We start from the raw sequence: 21,683 nt of genomic DNA, 5'->3' as shown, positions 1-21,683 counted from the left end.
GTAGAAACACCGTGGTGTTTTGGTACTGATATGACAGGTAATTCATAACATGATCCAACTTATTTTATTTAGAAAGCAGCCATTATCTGTACTACTTTTAACTACTTCTAGCATAATATATTAATCATTAATTATTTGTAGTTTCCACATCATTACTTATCTTGCTTTTTGTTTATGATCACAAATCTGAGAATAAAATTATATTTCCTTATGAGGGAGGGGGAAAAAAACCTAGGGTCTTAGTGAGTTGTAACATGTAGATGAGGGGCATCACTGTGTTAGTCTATACAGCAGGTGATACCTTTATTTACTCCAGGGCTTTTTATTTTCAAATATTCTATTTTGGATATTTAATGCTTTCAGTGACTGTGCATACATTTGAATAATGAAATTATTTAGACTTTAGCTTTTAAGCTAATTATGGGTAAAAGTACATATTTTTTACCCTTCGGTATTACAATTTATTATTGTTTTAATGCACTTCTCTGTAAGTAAAATGATCCAGTCTGTCTAGTAATTAGCATCATAAAATTGTAGTTAATCGTACAACCTGTGAGTGTATTGAAGCCAAATGCTTAACATACTTGAGTTTTTTTGTTTTTTTTCTGGATTGCCAGGTTGAAATGTTGGGTTGTGGTGACAGAGAAAGAGGAGAGTCATTGTTTAATGGCTTAGAGCACTTCTCACTATGGCAGCTCTGACAGATTGAGGTCTCCAGCTGCCTTTGGGCAGCAGCTGCGAGGTGGGAGGGCTCTGAAGGACTAATGGTTTACCCTCACTCCCTGCCTCACACACTAAATATACCCTTCAAGAACCAGAACGGTGTCACGCATGTGTTAAGTTGAGCCTTTTCAAATCAATATTTTGGTGATTGGCAAAGAGCCTCTTCTGTGTTTCAGTATCATTTACCCTTCAGGTTACTGATTTCACAGTTGGTTTGGTCATGCGTATTGGTAGCTGTCTGCTGCAGTAAAATCGGCCATCATTTATCTGCTTCACGATATTTTTATCATTAAATTTATCAGCAAAACTGTATATTTGCATGTCAATTAGATAATTTAGTTCTCTTGAATAGTTGTATTTGCATCATTGGAATTTAATTGTATCTGTGAAATTTAAGAATAAGTATTGCATTCTCTTATGTGTGAAGAAATGGTGTTTAGCAACAGTCTCCTGTGTTTGTTACGCCATTGTCCTTAGAAAATGTTTTGCAATTTAAGTGCAACTGTTGTATAGTTATTTTGGACATTTTGCAATTAGCAGACATAGACGCTAAAAATATTTAAGTTGACTGCAACTATTTAAATTTAAACTATTTAAATCCAACTATAAAGAGGAAATAATAACACAGAAGTTGGTTTAATGTGTGTGATCTGTTTGTGTATCTATGCAGGGACACCATGTGGCGGGTGTTTACCGGAGCGCTCTCAGTGGAAGAGAAGGGCAGTCAGCTGCTGGTCGACCTACGGGACATCGAGTCCTGGGTGTACCGGCTGCTGCGCTCCCCGGTGCCACTGGCAGGTCAGAGGCGCGTGGATGTGGAGGTGCTGCCCCAGGAACTGAAACGGCCACTCACCTTCGCCTTGCCTGACAACTCTCGTTTCTCCTTGGTTGATTTCCCACTGCACCTGCCCTTGGAGCTGCTGGGTGTTGACGCCTGTCTTCAGGTCCTCAGCTGTGTCCTGTTGGAGCACAAGGTAAGCATGGGAACAAGTCAGGAGTTCAAGATAGGCTCTGGTTATACCTTGGACCTTTTTATATCTGTATTTGCATTTTCAGTGAAGGTAATTTTCATGCATAAAATATGTTAATTAGAACCTCAGAAGATCAGCAAAACACTGAACACAGTTCCTCTGCTGTAAATTCTAAGAAAAAACTGACCAAGCTCTACCATCAGGCTGGATACCTCATAATTTATTCATTTTCTGATAAAGAAACTTGATTTTATTATTTTCTTTAGAGTGAATGAGTTTAACCTAACACCCACTGTTTTCTCTAAAGCAACTAACCTTACTAAGATTTGCAAACATAATGTTTTGCACCTCTCCCTTAAAACCCAGCTCTATTGCAATTACCAACTAGTGGCATTTTATCTTTAAGTAAAATACTCATTTTGGCAGAATAAAAAAGTAACGCTTATTATTCAGTTTCTGTTTATGGTTTTTATAGCCATTTGGTTTACACAAAGCATGAGAGAGAGGAAATGAGAACCCAGAGAAAAGCATCTCTTTTCTCTCTGTCATCTGCTGTCTTTCACCCCTTGAGCCATTGACTTGAGTGTAATTGGAATCCTTGTTCAGTTAGCTGGTGTAATGTTACTGTGGCACAGATACATAGGCTCATTCGAAGCATTTCCAGACCAAAACTTGTGCTTTTAGTTTCATACACAATGTTGTGGAGTTCCTCTGCTGTGTAACTTTTTGTGTTCCTTTTGCAAATTTTATGATAATCTGACTGGTATTCTTACTTGTTTACATTAGGAAATGCAAATTCAAATGTTTAAAACAAAAATCTACAATGACTTTTCAAAAATGTTTTTCAAAACTTTTCCAAAATTAAAGTTTCCAGTCTGCATCGCTATGAATCTAAAAATGCACTAAAATCCTCCAGGTTATGAGAGATATCAGGATAAATTTTACAATTCATTCCACTTTTTCCCTTTGCAAAACAGATCCTAGCTCACTAACTTTTTTTCTTTTCACATCTAAAAATATGAATGTTTGTCTCAGAATGGATACGTAATTTATTGTTTTTTCTTTTACAAAATCCTTTCCAAATAAATGACATCTACATCCAAATAATATGTGAGAGGACAAAGTTATACTGCTTCCTCATTAATTACTAGATTGTAAGTAAATGTAAGCCAAGAGGCCTTTCCATCTTTGGTAATTATTTATAAGCAGTAACGTTGTCTGTGTAATAATCCGCTGCCGTAAAACAGGATTTCCCTAATATTTCAAAACAAAGACAAAATAAATACAGAGCTAAAGTTTTAGACTGTCTGTATTAATAATCCTTTTCTATTGATTAGTATGGTTAGCATTCCAGAAATATTCATTTTTTGCTGGAATTTGGATTTACCCTGTCTGTTTTTGTTTTTTACCATTTTGCTGTAGCACTGGGCGTTTATGTCAGGAGACCATGAGCACAACCTCCTCACATGTCAGAAGTGCTGAAAGAGGTCTCAGTCAGTTAAATTCCCATTTTGAACTTAAAAGCTGTAATTTTCAGCAGTAGGATGATAAATGCGGATTTTGCCACTGTAAACGTGTGGATATTCACATTTAATTTATTGAAAAGCTGTAACTGTTCCAAAGTGTAAAAAGGTATTTCGCCTTCATGGACCTTTCTGTTCTACTGCTTTCTAGGAATGAGAATAAGAGTCTCGGCTGCGGTGGGGAGTAAATCCCAGGGTTTTAGTCATAAATTTGTAATCATTTCACAACATTTATACAGAGAAACTACATTATAATTTCTTCAAAGCAAGAGGACATTTGTAACACTTCCAGACATTAAACAAAGAAAGACTGAGAGGTCTGTTCCATAGGACCATTATCCACACACACCAGCAGCGCCTCAGGAATCGTGGCTGTTTTTTATTTATATTTCAGAACATATTGGTTTAAAATAAAACATTGTTTATTTGTTTACTATACTACGTTCAATAAAAACTATAGACTTTTGTTTTTGAATGAAGGATATAATTCTTCTCTGCTGTAAATGGATGCCGATGATGCAGTTAGCATAATATGAGCTTTAGACAATTTTAAACAGATAAGACTGAATTATTTGTAAATCCTCAGCACTCTCTCTACACAGAGCACCCTCCAAAAGTTCTGCCTTCATTTTAAGGATATTTACTTGATAAATACCCTGGTTATTTATTTATTTATTTTTAAAGTGGTATTAGTGGTAAAATAGCCAACTTAATTCTTCTACCTGCAGTAACAACTTCCACACTGAAGAGTGTGGTTGTTTTTGTGACACTGTAGTGCTTAGAAATATGAATTCTCTGATTAGAAACTGCCTGAACAAGATATCATTTAATCCCAAGGTATCATTTGAACTCACGTTCAAGATTATAAAATATTACAGGATGCATATAAAGGCATTGTTATCTCAATTACTAAAAAATACAACAAAAAAAAATAGTCATATAGATTAAAAGTTAAAATACAAAATGTCTGTAAAATAAAGTCAATATGTGTAAAATTTCCTTGTGTTCATCTGTTTGAAAAGCATTTCACATTCTTATATATTCCAGTCAAGCTGAACTAATTGAAAGCTGTCACACTGACATCTCTTTTGAGCTTTTTCTTCTCCCAGCTTCACTTGTTCTTGAAAGTCGGCTTTTAATAATGCTGTTACAAACTTGAGACAAAAACGGGCATTCTTGCATGTTAGACAACAAGGGAATAAGAACAAAGAAGTGAAGTTATTAAAAGACAGACGTAACTTGACAGTTTTACATTTGTAAAGTCTTAACATAATAGGAATGAGACATTAACTGCTTGAAAGGGGACTAGTAACATTATGTCGAATAACATTTATTGTGTTTCTTTTTACCATTATTTTCCTTTAAGGTCATTCTTCAATCGCGTGATTACAATGCTTTGTCCATGAGTGTCATGGCCTTTGTTGCTATGATCTACCCCCTGGAGTACATGTTCCCTGTCATCCCGTTGCTCCCTACATGTATGGCTTCTGCTGAGCAGGTAAGTGAAAAAATGAAACGCATGGAAATAACAAGTCTGAGAAACGTTTGAAATTAGCCGCCTATTAAAACTGTAAACACCATCTGTTGTTGGAATACCAACTTTTATGTACAAACTGGTTTTGCTTTCTCCTCCTCACAGCTTCTTCTCGCTCCCACTCCCTACATTATCGGTGTTCCAGCCAGCTTCTTCCTCTACAAATCGGATTTCAAAATGCCAGACGATGTTTGGCTTGTTGACCTCGACAGCAGTAAGGTGTGTGTGTGTGTCAACACAATGTTTTGCACATCCTGTCACTCCAGTGGCATGTTTTTACCAAATGCTGCTCCAAGACGGTGTCAAAAATAAAGCAGGAAATTAAAGGCCAACTATATAACCCCATAAAAGTACATTTTTTGTGGATTATTCCCTTCCTATTTAGAGATTATGTTAACCAAGTGAATTTTTAATCAAATGTCTCATGTGGCTTGCAGGTTATAGCACCCACCAATGCAGAGAATCTGCCCCCTCTGCCAGAGCCTGAAGCAGGCGAACTAAAGAAGCATCTAAAACAGGTAATCAGCGCTTTTTTTAAAAAGTCAATTTCATTCAACTGCCCTGTGGCAGCCAGAAACCAGTGATCCCAATGTTTTTATATGGCTGTTCCTTTTTACTGTGACTTGACCACACTCTTGTATACATGTAAAAATTCTCTTTCAGCAATTTGAAGAGTAGGTGGCTTCTTCATCATCTGGGTTGTATGTATTGTAGATGAGTGTGCGAGATTTTAAAAGGGCTTGTTTTTAGTGCACTAACATGTTATTATTATTTTTCTCTTTTCTTTTTGTTTCCATTTTGTTTGCATGCTCTAGCTGTTGGAGGTAAAGTCGGATACTTGGACCCAAATAAACCTTTTAGTGTTACTGATGGCAATCAGTTTCCCCTTATAAGCCTACTGAATAATTTCAGAGTCTGGTTCTGATTCATGAAAACAGCTTCATATTCAGTTCCTTTATTTTTTCATATAACAACCACAAACTTCAATGGCTTTTACTGTTATTTTACACATGTAGTGATGCTAAATGAAAATTGGCCCTGGATTTTGAAATTTTGTACAAATACAAATCTGTGAACTTTGGTGTGTTTGTGTGTTCACCAGATGATGCCTCTGAAGGAAATTATGTCCCACTGATTGCCTTTTGTAAAAATATTAACAACACAATTTCTCAACATCTCTGAACATCTCACAAAGCAATGTTCAATTCATCTGAAAAACAAATTGCAAACCTAGGAAGAAATGGACACCCATGTACACTGGCAGAGCCGAACAGGACAGTATTAATTAGAGAAGCCACTAAGAAACCAGAGGTAACTCTGGAGGAGCTGCTGAGATCTTGAGCTCAGGTTTACACTCCACAAACTTTTTTTTTTTAATTATGAAAGAATGGCAATAATACAGCCATTGCCTGAGGGAAAAAATACACTTTCTACTGCACATGATCCTAAATCTGTCATCCCTTAGATTAAAGGGATGACAGCCAGCCAAGTCATTGTGCGATGATATCCTTCTGTGTAATGCAGTGGGAATACTTTTCTTCTCTTCACCAGACATACAAGTTGGTCACTGTTGACAATAAGGTGCCTGGAGCAAAACTTAACTGTGACGAAAGATTTGATCTCTTGGTAAAGGTTGACATTCCAACAGGAATACAACCACAGACATAGATGTGTATGAAAACCCATTCAAAGTCCAGATCTAAATCTAATTTCACATCTGTGGCAAGACTTTAAAATTAGAGAGCACTGAGCAAAAATGTCAGTTTCTACATGTGCAAGATTTGTAGAGATAATATCCCCAAAATACATGCAGCTTTATTTGCAGAAATAGGTGGTTCATCTTGCATTGACTTGCAGAGGCTGAATACATATGCACACCCCACTTTTTTCAGATTATTTCTAAAAAAGTTTTCCTTCCGCTTCCAATAATGCAGTACTTTGTGTTGATCTATCTCAAATAATTCCAGTAAAATAAATTGAAGTTTGTAGTTGTAACATGAGAAAATTAGAAGAATTTTGAGGGGTATAAAACTGCTGCAAGGATTTTAGTTCCACAGTATAAGCATATAATGGCCAATTTGAGAAATTTGCCATTATAAATTGTGTATTTCTGCTGGACCCTACGAACAAACTTTGTTCATCCTCTGTAGCTGTCGAGTCTCAAATGAGTTTGAAAACAAATTCAAAAATGCCCAGATCTTGAACATACTTGACTCTGACTTTTTACCCTTTGTCATCCTATATTAAACCTGTACAAGCAATGAATATGGGACTGTGGACAACCCCACCTGCTGATATCCTTCTAAAACTTTCCTATCTATATTGGCTTGATATACATAATATGTGCTATTTTTAATTTTATTTTTATTTATTTTTTGCACTTATTGGGATTGCTAATTGGTACAGCTATTATGCTTAAAATTTCAAAAGTACCATTTACATTTCTCTTTGAGTTGGAGCAGAGACTTTGTTTTTTGTTCTACAATCTCACAGAAAAGTAAAATGTAAAAAAATATATATTAATTAAATCTGAATTTTTTTCAAAGTATTTGCGTTTTAAGTGTTTACATGAAGCTTTGACTTCACATAAAAGTTCAGAATCTTATTTTGTTTAAGACTGTTTTGGAGATTGCTTATCGTTTTTATACCAATATATGCGAAGCTTCACAACCCACTTTATTTGATCTAAATGCACAAATTAACTCAAGAATCTGCATAAAAAATTTTTTCCACAAGTGCAAGATATCTTCCAACGTACTTTAAGATAAGGATCGCTACTAATTATACCAGTTCTATCTTTATCAACCACTTTACTGGCAAAACACTGTATTTAGTTGCTCAAAGGCTGTTTTGCCTAGCCCAGATTTTCACAGGATAAAACTCAATTTGACTATTCATTTTAGTCATCAATTGGTTTCATCCACCTTGAATCAGAGCCAGTTTTATAGCTGTGTGTGGTTAGCAGCTCTTTCTTTGTGTGTGTGACTGAGAAGCTGGTTTGTAGGAGTGTGCTAAGCCTCAGTTTTTGCTAGCATATATTTGGAAATAAGCTCACAATGGTTTTTCTGTGAATGTAAACATGTCACAGAGGAATGCTTCACTGATTTTTCTAAAGACTTGGATGCCGTAGCATAATGCTGCTTGTGTGAGAGCCTCTGAAAATACTTGCACTCGTCTCTTCATTTTACAAATAAATCAGTCCTGCAAGAGACTGATTCATTTACTTTTGCAAATCTCAGATTGTTTATTTTTTTTAAGAAAATGGGAATTAGTTTCATTTTTTCCATTTTCTGTAGATGCAGAGGTGTGCAAGCATTTTATGTATTTCTGAAAAGATCTGCTGTTTTGTACTGTCATCTCCTCTCCATTGTAACCACTGGGTTTTCCCAGTTGGTGACCATGGATGTTTGTCCTGTCTCTCAAAGGCTGGATTCTGATGGTGAATTCTGGCTTTTGATCAAGTTATCGATTTGTCGGTTTCTCAATGTCTTATCATATTTGGTATAAAATCATCTCAACTTCTTCATCAGCCTTTTTCTCTGTCTTGCTTTCTCAATGTCTCTCTAAATTTGAATCCTCTTTGTTTCCAGACTCTCAATAAAAATCCAACTCGAGTCAGTTGTAGAATTTAAAAACAAAATAACAGAGCTAGAGTTGTTTCACTACAAAACTAGTATAAACCCTCTTCCTCACGACTTTAACTTTAAATTACTCACATGTTGGTGGCAACAAAATGTACTTGCTGTCAGCAGAGCAGAAAAAGTGGGAAGTACTTCTGAAAGGAGACAAAGAAAAGAAAGTAAAAAGGCAGATGCTGTTACCCTTCCATCATGTGATGTTCCAGTGTCTGTCACAAAACTGTCATCTCCAGCCTACATGTGATTCTCCTGGCATCTCTCTTATTCCCCTTCCTAGTGTCTGGTTAGATTGACCGTGATCACCCAAAAGCAGATCTTCTCCTCTGAAAATAAGGTTACTCATTTCTCCTCCTGTGGAATGTGTAATGCCCATGCACGGAAATCCTCTCTCACACATTGGTTTGCCTGTCATTACTTATTGTCTCTTGTTCTCTTGACCTATAGAAAATGCTAAAGAACATTTCAGAATGTCGCTGGACACTGTTTCTGATACACTGCTTAACTCTGGCTTGAGCATGTATGAATGTGCGTGCATCTGTTTTTGGCATAGTGAGTGTTCTCTTAACCAAAATAAGACAATAAAAGCTTATCTGTTTATCCCTTTGACAAAGTTAACATTCATCCTGACCCAGCAACTAAATGTTCCATTATGCTAAGCTAAACATTGAATCCTGAGACTGCAGCAGTTCCCTCTAAGCAAACCATGCATAGTGACTTACTTTCCTCCTTTTTCTCCTCTCTAAAATGGCACACCCACCACAGGCATCAACGTGTGTAAATTTGATCTTTGATGACCTTTTTTATTGTTGAGTCCAAACCATAAAGATGGGGAATCTTTGGATTGGGACCAATTTATAACGTTGTACCTACAATTATGTAGCTTCTGCTTCAAATTAAGTTTGTTGTCTACCTTCGAAATTGTTTAGGTGTTTCCAATAAGCAAAAGACTTAACATCTGTTTAAATCAACCTCATATAACCAAGTTTTAATGTAAAATTCGACACTATTTCCAATGACAACTGCTGTCTTAGAATTACTATAATAGAAAGCTTTATAAGAGCACACATTGCAGACCATACATGTTTTCAGTCACCCCCAATGCAACCAATGAAGAGTTTCATTGATGGATGAAACTAGATGGTTGATGGCGACATTTCAATACATTTCTTAAACTGGTCAAGTAAATTGTTCAATTGATCTTACAAAAATGTGGACAAGGTCCTATAGTGACAGCTGGAAGGATTCACCTCCTGAAAGTTTTCAACGACTGCTACCAGATTCCTATTGAGGCAGATGTTCAGAAACAATTATTAGGCTGATAAACACCTGTGGCAGCCAGCACTGAGATTTCAGTTTTCACAGTATGGCACACTTGAAGATCTCCAGGCATACACCATTACTGACTCAAAAGCAACAGTTTGTTCTGTTTTAAATGTTGATCAAAATAAGAGGTATAATCATATATTATCAAGAACACTGTGCTTACTGTGAAGCAGGGCAGTGGCTCCGTGATTCTGTGGATGGACTTTCCATCATCTGACATTGGAGTCCTGCAGCATTTGGATGACAAGATATACAGGGATTGCATAATTCTAAGATGGCAGTAAACAACACAACAATTGTGGAACACTGGTTTTTATTTAATAGCTGCTAGTTTGGCCACTTTGCCAATAAGCTTAATATGCCGTGGAGGTTGAATAATTTTAGATGCAGATATTATCTCCCTTGTTGGTGGTTACAAATAATAAATATGCCTATATTATATTCCATTAAACACTATTTCTAGAAGTTGTTGATGCCTGTAGTGGGAGTAGTCATCACAGCGTTGTTATTAGATCCATAGCGTCTTTTGTAATTTGTATCACTGGTGCCTTTTAGGCATTGGCCAGCATGAGTTTGAACACACAACCTATTCTGAACCTGGAGAAGTTCCAGGAAGGCCAGGAGATGACCCTGCTCCCTCCAGGACGAGACAAGGCTTCGCCATCCTCCACCGAGTTCAACCCTCTGATATACGGCAATGACGTTGATTCTGTTGATGTGGCCACCAGGCACGTAGTAAACTTACGTTTTCATAAAAATCTAAAGTTTCTGTTGGAACATTGAGCAGTATTAGTCTGCTTGGCCATGTGGATAGATTCCACTTTTGAAGATGGTAAGGTGACCCCTTTTAATCAAAAATACAAATTTGAGATCACTTCATGTTTGATTTATTTTTTTAAAGACTGGCAACACTACAGAAAAGTCAGAATACTGCATCTTATTAAAGATGAAAATGGAAGATTAGCTATGAAAAAAACAGAAACAACAATCCAGCAACTTGGTGTGTTTTCTACCATTTCCGTTAGTGTGCTGCCACCACCTTGTGGTAGTAACAACACATTACATACAATTTATGTTAAAAACAACCTTTAAGGACTAACTTCTGTGCGTAAGTTAGCTAAATTGACAATCCAGAATGGCTATTCAAAGCTTTTAAAATCAGTGTTAGCCCAAACACGATTTTAGAGKTTTTCAGGGGAATGTGCAGCCTTATTTTTTATTCTAACAATGTATCTGTTATAATATCACATAACATGATTTACCTTAATTAAAACATCTTAATTTTCTTTTTCATTTCAGGGTTGCCATGGTGCGATTCTTCAACTCTCCCAATGTCCTCCAGGGCTTCCAAATGCACACGCGTACTTTGCGGCTCTTTCCGCGACCAGTGGTCGCTTTTCAGTCTACGTCTTTTCTTGCATCTCGCCCACGACGCTCCTGCTTCGCCGATAAACTGTCCCACACCCAGGCGGTGGAATTCTATGGAGAGTGGGCGCTCAATCCCACTAACCTTGCCTTTCAGAGGATACACAACAGTAAGACTCATTTAACATGGTAGTAATCTGTTGATTAATCGTGTTGAATTGAATTGACCACCAAGCTGCTGTTTTTATCTGTTTTAGATGTATATGATCCATCTTTAATTGGAGACAAGTCAAAATGGTACGCACATCAGCTGCAGCCAGTGGTCTACAGAGTCTATGACGGAAGCTCTCTGCTGGTGGAAGCTATGGCTGGTCCATTGGAAGATGAAGGCAATGAGTCTGATCCTACAGACAGGTTAGGAAACCAGGTCCTTGTCTGATCTGGCTCATTTGTAACATATTTGTTGAGCAGCTTCAGATATTCTGTTCTTGGTTTTGTCTCAGTGGTAGTGACAGTGATAGATATGACGACTCCAGCTCTTCCTATTCTTCACTTGGGGACTTAGTGAGTGAGATGATTCAAGGCGACATCCAGGGGGATACACCAAGTATGATCTTTTGATTCAAAACCAACCCAGGCAGTATGAATGCTTTTCTTTTTTTGGCATTGTCATTGAGTAGTCCGTGTCTTTTAGGTTTGGATCCTCCAACTCATGCTGCACTAGGCGATGCCAGCGAGGTTGAGTTTCAAGACTTGCACGATTTAAAGGATAGCCATAGTGTGGATGGTCCTTCTAGTGGGGAAGGAGCTGCTGAACAGTCAGACGGACAGCCTCTTCGTTCAAGCTCCAGCACAACGGCAAGCTCAAGCCCTAGCACAATCATCCAAGGAGTCAACCATGTGTGTGACTATTTCATTCAACGTTAGAGATTATCTTCATACAACTCTCTTATGTGTTGCTAATAAGAAATGATTTACACAATGTATATGTATCTGTGTTGACAGGAACAAGCTGAAGCACCTGAGATTGAAGCATCAGCAAGCGCCGCTTTGCAGAACCCAGTCCCTGGAATCGGCAGTCAGCCGTTTCTCAGACCAGCAGCAGATTCTGGTCTGGTGGATTCTGTCAGCAAAAAGCAAGAGTATGACAACCCATACTTTGAGCCTCAGTATGGCTTCCCCACTGAGGAAGAAGCGGAAGAAGAGCAAGTGGAATCCTACACCCCTCGGTTCAACCAGAACCTCAATGGCAACAAGTGTGTACATGCAGCATTTAGATGCTCTTTCTCTCACCATCCAAGCTATGTTTGTGTCATGGATGTGTTGATCTTACCGTCCATTTTTGTGTGAACCTGTGTGTGTGTGTGTGTGTGTGTGTGTGATTTAATATCTCATGTGACCTTTCTTTTGGTTTCAGGGCTCAGCGGCCTTTACGTCCCAGCAGCCTGAGGCTCCCAGGAGAGTCTGATGGAGAAGGAGACTCGCGTAACAGCTCCCCCAATTCCACCATCTCCAACAGCAGCAATGATGGATTTGGTGGACTTATGTCTTTTGCCAGTAAGAATAAATCAAGTATCAGTGTAGATGAATGAATGTAGCTTCACTGATTACTATAGAATCAACAGAAGAAAGTTAAAACATCCAGATGGGAAAACTGCCCCCTTCCACATTGACAGACAAGATGGCTGGCAGTTCTTTTGTTTTGTTTTTTTATGATGATGATTTGTTTGTTGTAATAAACAGCATCCAGTTAAATGTATCAAAATGGCAAATTTAAAGTTAGTACAAAACACCTTTCACGGGATTAAGTTTTGTATTTTAAGTTAAAATTGTCTCATTTTATTTCAACGGAAATGGAAAAAAAAAAACACTTTTTATCTGGACAGCCATTCCTACTGCTACTTATATAATATAGTGTTGTTCATTACATTTATTTTACATTTTAACATCTAACATTTTTTATTTCCATGCATAGCCTCAATCATAAATATAGCATAAACGCTCCCTTAATGTATCAGAATTCAAGCGATTACTGCACAAGATATTATCCTTTTTTGTTGCTCTTTATAGAGTAATACTGTACAAAGCTGAATGTAGGCGGTTAATTAGTTGTGTTGGCTGCTTAATAGATGTGCTTCTTGTATCTTACTGACTATAGTTTTAGTAAGAGTGATAGGTGGCCCTCCTTTTGTTTTGACACCACAATTAGACTTTTTGGTCACAACCATGAATATTTCTGGTTGTGAAAATGCCTTTCTCGGTGAAATGAAAGAAACTACGGCCTTTCTTAAGCTAGCTGATTGACAGTGTGCAACAACAGGCAGGATGTGAACTTTCAACCCAGAGAATACCCCTGCCACCAATCAAGTCTCATTTAATGGACTTGAATAGTACCAACAGTATTTGATCATATTTTGCTTTAGTAATTGTCTCTTTGATCCTTCACCAGGTAATCTTTACAAGAACCACGGCACCAGCTTCAGCCTGTCCAATCTGGCCCTTCCCAACAAAGCAGCCAGGGAGAAATCAACACCTTTTCCCAGCCTGAAAGGTAGGAGGGAACTAATGACTATTACACAGATTCAAGTTGTACACAAGGTCCATTTCTGCCATCCTAGGATAACTCGATCCTATTTGCTCAATTTTTAAAATATTTATGCTACAGATTTTTATACATCTCCAGCTGTTACAGATTAAGAGCTGAACTATGTACACTAAATGTCAAAAGAAAACATTTTTATTTGTTTATAAATGTGTTTGTTCTTTTCTGCCTTCTCTGACATTTTTTGGGGTGTAAAAGAATATTTTAATTTTGATGTTGAGGAGGAAATGGAGCAAGCAGGTTTGTAAAAGGATTTTAAAGCTTTTCTCTCCTTGCACTGGATTGCCAAACATACATGGCACTATTTAAAGGAGAATATTGAGGAAATGTGAAACATTTTCTCTCAGGAAAATCCACTCCAAAGCAGACTTTATTGTGTTGTCAAAAGGAATAACTCAGCATTTCTTTCTCTTGTACAGTTTTTTTTCACTCCACTGACTCCTAATTTGTTGGTGTAAGGTTAGGCGGAGAACTGGGTAATATGGATAAAGATAGTTGCTGGAACTTTAAAAGTTTCAGTAACTATCATAACACAGTTTTAAATGAGTCAAGTTTCAAGACAAACTGAAACAAAACATTGTGGGTAAAAGAATGAACACTTCTCAACTACCAATAAATTGATGAACATATAACATAGTGCTTGTCATTTTTCTCTGGGTTAGTATAAACTCTGCTTAGGATGGATTTTCTCTTCAATTGAGAGAAAAAAAACAACAGATGATTCATGGTGAAGATACTCAATAGCTCCACTCAATGTGGAATAGCTGCCATTAAAGGTGTTCTGTTCCTTTTGATCGTGATTTGTTTTGTCTTTGTTGTTCAGATTCCCCTGACAGTCCGGGTATGTTATGTCTGGTGTGATAGTTTGTCCTTGACTAGACATTTCTGTGACCTTACAAAGTGACATGTTCCTGCCTTGCATCCTGTTCTCAGAGTAGGACTGAGATAGAACTTACACCTTTAGTATCCACTACATGTTTATGTTTACTTTCCCTTTTTGTTCCTCTGTTATTCCTGTTTGTGTCACTGTTGAAAGTCTTTTTTTGTTCTTTTTTTTTCTGTGACTGCCATCATTTCTTGGTGTGGCATCTATATCTTTCTACCTTAATTTTGTCAATTAATAAAATGTCATTTGCTCTTTAGTTAATGTTCACAGAAAGATCTGTCTGTAGTTAATGGAATAATAGCAAACCTTCACTGACATTTTTTTGTTGTTGCCTTATTTGTGTGCTTGGTGATACTTGCTCTTGGCTATTACTAATCTTCTAAAAGCATTTGCAAGATATTTAATTTAATTAGTGACTCTACTGCTTATCTTTTTGTGTTTTGTTCCCATTAGAAGCCTGTCTCCCTTATTGGAGAAGGGTTAGGGAAATATAAATGTGCATACTTTCTAAGGATTTATCCCTATTTATTGTAACTGTTAAAATGTCCAGCATCTTACACACAGTTCAAGCAGTGATGTGTACATAGCCAACATATTTACAGTGTACTCACCAACTGTAAATGATAATCGTCTTACTAAAAACTTGACTGTTGTTCACTTTTTCAGTCACATCCAGGCTCATGAGTTCATGCTATTTCTTTTTTCTGTTTGCCTTCTGTTTTTTAGTTTTTTGGTTGCACTTTTGCATCATTTTAAGTATGCATGTCTGTTTGTTGGGTTGATGTTCGGACTGGTTGTGTCTGGGCCGGTGTCCCTCTTTCTGTTCACCTTTTCGCTGCACTAATCCTGAGTTTTGTGTGCAGTATTTGGGCTAAATTCTCTAATGGAGATAATTACAGAGGCCGGCCCGGGGAGCGGAGAAGGTGGGTTCTCCCCCTTTTTTTGAGTGAGCTGCATGCTTCTCCAAGCCAGTCAATTACATCTTCCCCAGCATTTCCACCATGTCTTCCTCTCATGTCAGTCACTGTCTGAAGCCTCATCAGAAGCCGTGAAAACTGAGTGTTTTGTCTGGTCATATTGTCATTTCTAATGACTTTTCTTATTTCAGTCTGTTATTTCACCTCATAAAGTGTTTGGCTTCATTTCTTAAACTAGACTTATCACAGTTAAGTTGCAGAAAAACAATATAACTTTAGATTTAGGTTCTACATTAAGTTGATGAATAACCCACCAGTTAGCCATCAAGAAAAAAATAACTTTTAAATGCTGAATAATAATATTGGTGACCTACCATCTTTTTCTACTCCTTTCATGCTTCTTCAGAGTACAAAAGTGGGGTTTGGCTGAATCTTGCTGTACTGTAACTGTTTTGAGAACAAGAAGACATGACTGCAGTAAAATAAAATAATAAACTAAGCTGGAGTCAAGGTTTTGTTCTGCAAGATAAAAGCAAGTGGTTATTTTGAATTCACCTCCCACATCTCTATTCCTGGAGGGATTTGGAGAACTGAGGAAAATGCTTGTTTACAGGACACATGCAAAAACATTCTTCAAAAGGTTTGGATCAATAAAACCATACAGGGGTGGGATTTATTTATTAATGTGATTTGAGATTTCACTTTCTTGTATGTTTAATTCTGAATTGAATACCCTTTTTATATATACCCTTTATATAAAAACACAAAGGCCCATTCAAATTTTTTTCCCAACAAATGTCATCCTCATCTCCCAGACTTTAGGAAAATATCTTGCATTTGTAGGATTTGGAACCATTAACTCTTCTCTGTCAGAAAATCCTGAAGGAAAATGTCTGACAATAAGTCTGTGAAGTTCAGCTCAGTCACACCGGGGTTCTGCAGGAGAACAATGATCCAAAGAACCAGCAAATCCAATTGTTCGGAAAAACAAAATGAAGCTTTTAGAGTGACCTAGTCAACGTTTGGACTTGAATCCAATTGAGTGTCATAATGTAAATTATGCCTTTCTTGTCTGAAAATACTGGGTCTAAATTAAAACCAGTCATGGAAAGAAGAGGGTCTCAAAGTTCCTTCACAGCACCTGAAAAGGCAAACTGCTCTTTATTACAAACTAAATGCCACGACTGTTGGGCTTAAGATATAATTTCTTTTTTTCAGATTGGTTTGGGTAGTTTTGTTGTGTAATAACTGAAATGGATGGATGCAGATTTTTAAAAAATGTGCATTTTGTGTGATTTTTGTCTATTAAAATTAATTTGGTCTAAAATATTAAAACATAATCAGAGCACCCTAAGTTCTTTATGCTGCAAAGGATCAAGAACCCCTCTATTCACACAAAATGATTGGTCCTCTGACTATTATTGTAATAATGATGATAAAGTAATTATGAAAGAGTATTTTCTGCATCACACTGCATGCTTTTGATGTTTAACTTTTTTTCCACAGTGAGTTTTGCGGTGTAGCCTCTAGGTGTCGCCAAAGGGGCCTATAAAAGAATAGATGAATGTACATCTGCCTTGGTATTACCATGAGGCTGCACATTTCTATGATCAGTTTATTATGTATGTAAACTTTAGCATGGAAACGTGTTCAACAAAGACAGTGTGCACTGTTTGTACATTCGGCTCTGATGTGGGATTTTAGTGTGTCCTATAAACACGTCCATATTGGTAAATTCAAAAATTTGCATTGAAATAACTGTACACAAACATAGTTGCTTTACTCATATTTGGTTGAGTCATATATAAGTCCTCATTAGCTGTAAACTGAATTAAAAAAATAATAAACCAACTCGGTGCCTCTAAAGCAATAGAAGTGTTCCTACATGGAAAATAATGTGGATGGTACTGGATGCGAACTCTTACATCAGTTAAAACAAAAAGCCCAAGAAATTATCTCTATGACCCTCATTGGAAAAGCAATAAGGGTTTTTCCTTTACCCTAACTCTTTTTTCTCTTTCCAGTGGAGTACTACTCAAACCAAACCTGTATACTCTATTTTAGGAAAGCAGAGAGAGTTTACTGTAGAGTGATTGACAAGATGCAATGAGCCTTTTGAAAGCAGAGATCTGCCCAAGGCCTGTGAGGATTTTGTTAAATGCTTGAATGACTGCACTTTGGTTAAAGAAATGACATGAAGGTGGCAGCTGGAATGCTTGCTTTAAAGATTTGGTTCTTTATCCTCATTGAAATAAGTAAATGAGGGAAGTGACACTGGCTGGCTGGAAAAGAGCAGAACACCAAGCAGAAATGCAGTACTTATCCCGAGGATGTCATACTACAGGCCGTACAGGGTAATCCACGTCTTCCACTGGATAAATGAGAACTGAATCATGGCAGTTATTGCTTTCACTTTCAATAAAGTACCAACGATTTTAGAAGACAGGTTTACAGCTAAGGGAGGTGGAAAAGTTGTGTTTTGAAGGTGTGTAATAATTGCTAAACCAGATTTATCATAACTGACACAGGGTATGAAGGAGGATAAGAATATTTGAAAACATGCAAGATTAGCTTCTTCATTAAACTTTTTTTCTCTGAAACTTTTTTGCATCTCGTCGAGTGTTTGGCAGGCAGCCTTAATCTAAACGGTATTTAGTGCCAGCTGTTTGCTGGTTATGTAAAAATCTCATGGCAGCAGATGCTCACACAACACACAAATGACACTGTCCAAAATGCTAAAGGTCACAGTGATGGAAGCACAGATGAAGAAGGGAGGAAAGAAGAAAACTGGCATATGTCACACCTGATATTATCACAATATTTACCATTATCGACATTGCAAGATTTGTTAATATCGTACAGCCCTTACGCTAAGTGGCATTTATATTTGAGTAGACCGAGTGGTGTTAGTTATGTGGATGGAGATATAAATTGGATTGTTCCCCAGTCCTCATACCTTTTTTGTGTAAAAGCTTTACATTGTTGATTTTGATATTTTCAAGACATCATAAAACTAAATGTACACAGGGCAAAAGTTAGCTATTATTCTCAGACACTGGTTCTTCAACAGCTACATTTTAGGTGTAACACAATTTTTTACACACTGGGAATTTTCATAGCTAAGTTTTTATTATTGGTTTTTAGAAATAAGAATTTTACTTTGCATTTTTATACACATTAAATTGAGGTCTGTGAAAAAACTATCAGTTCTAAATTTACTTCCAGCCTGTAATTTTATGCACCTATCAAACAGTGGCATACATTTGAATTTGTTTTGTTCCAAGTTTAAATATGGCTGCACAAATGAACAGATATGGAATAGTAATTGTGAATGTTGCGATAAAAAAAAGACTTGTGATAAATAAACTAATAATTAACGTGTTGTATTTCTACTTTGGGCTCAGAGTAAGCAGATAGCCCAGATAATGAATAGTCTCACCAACCACTGGAAGAAATGAAATAAAATCATAGATATCTATCTGGGCAATAAAGTATTATTGCAAAATAGTCTTCTGGCTGCGGTTTTTGCATTGAAGCAATTTAACTGTAGCTTTAATGACTTGATGACCTCATAAAGTTTATACCATTTAAAGCAGTTTATGCTACATTAAATAATTTTCACTAAATGTAACCCAGACATAAAAAGATGCATAAATACTTAGTAAAACTTTACTGCAGTCCATGCAATTCTTTGCTGTATGCATTTTGTGTACAGTAATATTATAAGCTTGTAATATATAGATTATTACTTACTTATGGTATGATAGTGTTGAGTAGCTTATCGTGGTGTAGTTTTGTGTAAAATGATCTAAATCAAAATATTTAAAATATTTAAGTTTTTCACTGTGAGATGAGAAATAAAATTGAGAAGTTAAGCTTTTGGCTTTTATTGTGAATTGATTTTTTTTAATTTTTTTTTTACAATACTTGTATTTGTAAGAAATTATAATGGTAATCCTTTTGCATCCACTGTTAGATAATGCATAATGTTTGATATCTAGAATTAAAAGAAATTAAACTACAATGTGTTGCTTTCAGTGCTGTTCAGAAATATTTTGAACACCATATTTTCAAAATATTTTCATTTCATTCCTGACTGAAATACAGGTGTTATAGGAACACCTAAATAATGTGTAATAATTTCTGTGTCATGCATTTAAACTTGTCTAAACATAGAAAAGAAAGCTGTCTTATTTATTTCATATTTAAAGTTGGATTTACAGTTTAGTCTGTTTAGCTCAACATCCGTCCTGCCACTGTTTTGAAGTTGATTTTAATATATGAAAGTACATGCAATTAACCCATCTCATTTTATATATGGTTTTGCTTCACACAAAAAAGAACACTTTGATCTTATGTTAACTCCTTGGTATAAACAGCAGTTGAGTCTGTTGCTGGTGGTGTGAGTGGTGCAGATCAGACACCTGACTCACATGCTGTCACTACCACTTCTATTTAATACATCATAATTTAGCTGTTTATCACAGATTGTCAGGCTCTCTGCATTTTAACAATACAGTAATATAAACACCATTTTCACCTCATTGTTTTCTTTTGTGCATGTCATTTACTAACTACTACCGACGCTGTCCTTCCACTGACCTTAACTACTTTATGCTGCTAATGTGTAATGCCCTTACCAAGAGAGCCAAATGGATTCTTGATTGTGTGTGTGAGTGAGTTTGCATTTTGTCCGTTTGGTTTGTCTTTTATTTCTCTTGTAATAATAGGCTCTGCCCCTGTAATTTGTCTGTCCTCCAGTAGATAAATTCCCAAATGTTTCTGTCCTCTGTACACAATGATGTTCGTTGCCCTGTGTGACGTTATAAACACAACAGTTTGCAAATAGTTTCCAGCTTTTTAAATTCCCATTGAGTCCAGTCCACTTGAGTGCTCTTTTTTTTGTGCGTTTCTGATTGTGAGAATGTTATTTGATTTTTTTTTTTTTTTGCAGGGGCGCGTGCACCCCGAGCACTTGTGGACCAAAAGTCTTCGGTGATCAAACACAGCCCGACTGTGAAGAGAGAATCTCCCTCACCGCAGGGGCGGGTCAACAACACAAGGTACCTGAAGCTTTTGCCACACATCATTAGCAATCAGAGATGTTAGACAAAATAGGAATGACTGTAGTTCACTTCAAAAGCTGCAAAATAACCTAATGATGTGTTTTGGCCCAGTGAGAACCAGCAGTTTTTAAAGGAAGTGGTGCAGGGTGTTCTGGAAGGACAGGGCGTCGGCTGGCTTAACATGAAAAAGGTTCGCCGACTGCTGGAGAACGAGCAGCTCCGTGTCTTTGTGCTGAGTAAGCTGAACAGAGCCGTCCAGTCGGAGGAAGACGCCAGACAGGAGATCATACGTGATGTGGTGAGATGCTTGTTTTCTGCAAGATAGAAACTATTCATGAGCCTTGAACTTTTTAACATTCATTATTGTTTTGGTAGGTTAGTGATTCCATTTTCTAGTAAAAGATTGAACAGTGCACTGCAATTTGTCCAGAGCTCTGAATATTTTTGAAAAAGGTTTAGTAGTCTCAGTTGAAAGTAATTAAACTAGAAATGTGTAAAAAGGGAAGGTGAAGATGGGAACTAAATGTCAAATTTTATTCAGTGTTTTAAGAGGAAAGAAATGTAATGACAATTGTAGAACATTATTTTTCAAGCTTCTTCCCAATTAATCATTGATTTCATCAACGATGCATGTTATTGGGATCCAATAACATGCATCTTACCTCATGGAAAGACCAAGGGGTATGAATAGTTTTGCCAGAGACTTGATTTGCAGAAAATCAAATCTGAAGCTTGTTTCTGGAGGGCATGCATTAGTGTATTTTTGAGGCCTGTATTCTGTCTTTGTAATGATCTGGAGATTGTAAAATCCTAGATCATGATCAGATTATGAGTTGCTTGTGATGGCAAACCTTCAATAACCAGTTGTTTGTTTCCAGGAGGTGAACAGAAAAGTTTACAAAGGCATGCTGGACATCCTGAAGTGCACAGTTTCCAGTCTGGAGCATTCTTATACCAATGCTGGTCTTGGAGGAATGGCTAGTGTCTTCAGCCTGCTGGAAATAGCACGCACACATTATCAAACCAAAGGTATGCCCTAAAACTTAACAACTGCCTTCATGAAGTTTATACCGAATTGTGAGATTCATATGAAGTACTCTTAGAAATGTATAAGATTCTATGTCCAGGCTAACAA

The 21,683-nt window shown here is 36.8% G+C and overlaps 1 protein-coding gene across 29 annotated transcripts in view; it reads left to right on the top strand.

The window, feature by feature from the left end:
* The window catches only part of madd (MAP-kinase activating death domain), a 51,288-nt gene that overhangs the window by 9,471 nt on the left and 20,134 nt on the right, over window positions 1-21,683 (top strand). For 10 of the 29 annotated variants that reach the window (XM_008405665.2, XM_017303959.1, XM_017303960.1 and 7 more), the window contains exons 4-22: window positions 1,394-1,697; window positions 4,584-4,715; window positions 4,857-4,970; window positions 5,189-5,269; window positions 8,667-8,723; window positions 10,268-10,440; window positions 11,012-11,247; window positions 11,335-11,491; window positions 11,581-11,684; window positions 11,772-11,977; window positions 12,083-12,333; window positions 12,495-12,634; window positions 13,527-13,628; window positions 13,878-13,919; window positions 14,503-14,520; window positions 15,429-15,488; window positions 20,437-20,545; window positions 20,660-20,846; window positions 21,427-21,577. In XM_008405665.2, the coding sequence (XP_008403887.1) occupies window positions 1,394-1,697; window positions 4,584-4,715; window positions 4,857-4,970; window positions 5,189-5,269; window positions 8,667-8,723; window positions 10,268-10,440; window positions 11,012-11,247; window positions 11,335-11,491; window positions 11,581-11,684; window positions 11,772-11,977; window positions 12,083-12,333; window positions 12,495-12,634; window positions 13,527-13,628; window positions 13,878-13,919; window positions 14,503-14,520; window positions 15,429-15,488; window positions 20,437-20,545; window positions 20,660-20,846; window positions 21,427-21,577 (2,624 nt within the window). Of the gene's footprint in view, window positions 1-1,393; window positions 1,698-4,583; window positions 4,716-4,856; window positions 4,971-5,188; window positions 5,270-5,566; window positions 5,576-8,666; window positions 8,724-10,267; window positions 10,441-11,011; window positions 11,248-11,334; window positions 11,492-11,580; window positions 11,685-11,771; window positions 11,978-12,082; window positions 12,334-12,494; window positions 12,635-13,526; window positions 13,629-13,877; window positions 13,920-14,502; window positions 14,521-15,428; window positions 15,489-20,436; window positions 20,546-20,659; window positions 20,847-21,426; window positions 21,578-21,683 lie in introns of all 29 variants that reach the window. The other 19 variants (XM_008405677.2, XM_017303968.1, XM_017303961.1 and 16 more) reach the window with 10 other exon arrangements.

Source organism: Poecilia reticulata, linkage group LG3 (genome assembly GCF_000633615.1).
Source record: "Poecilia reticulata strain Guanapo linkage group LG3, Guppy_female_1.0+MT, whole genome shotgun sequence".
NCBI classification, from domain to species: domain Eukaryota; kingdom Metazoa; phylum Chordata; class Actinopteri; order Cyprinodontiformes; family Poeciliidae; genus Poecilia; species Poecilia reticulata.
This window is presented reverse-complemented; position numbering and strand designations above follow the sequence as displayed.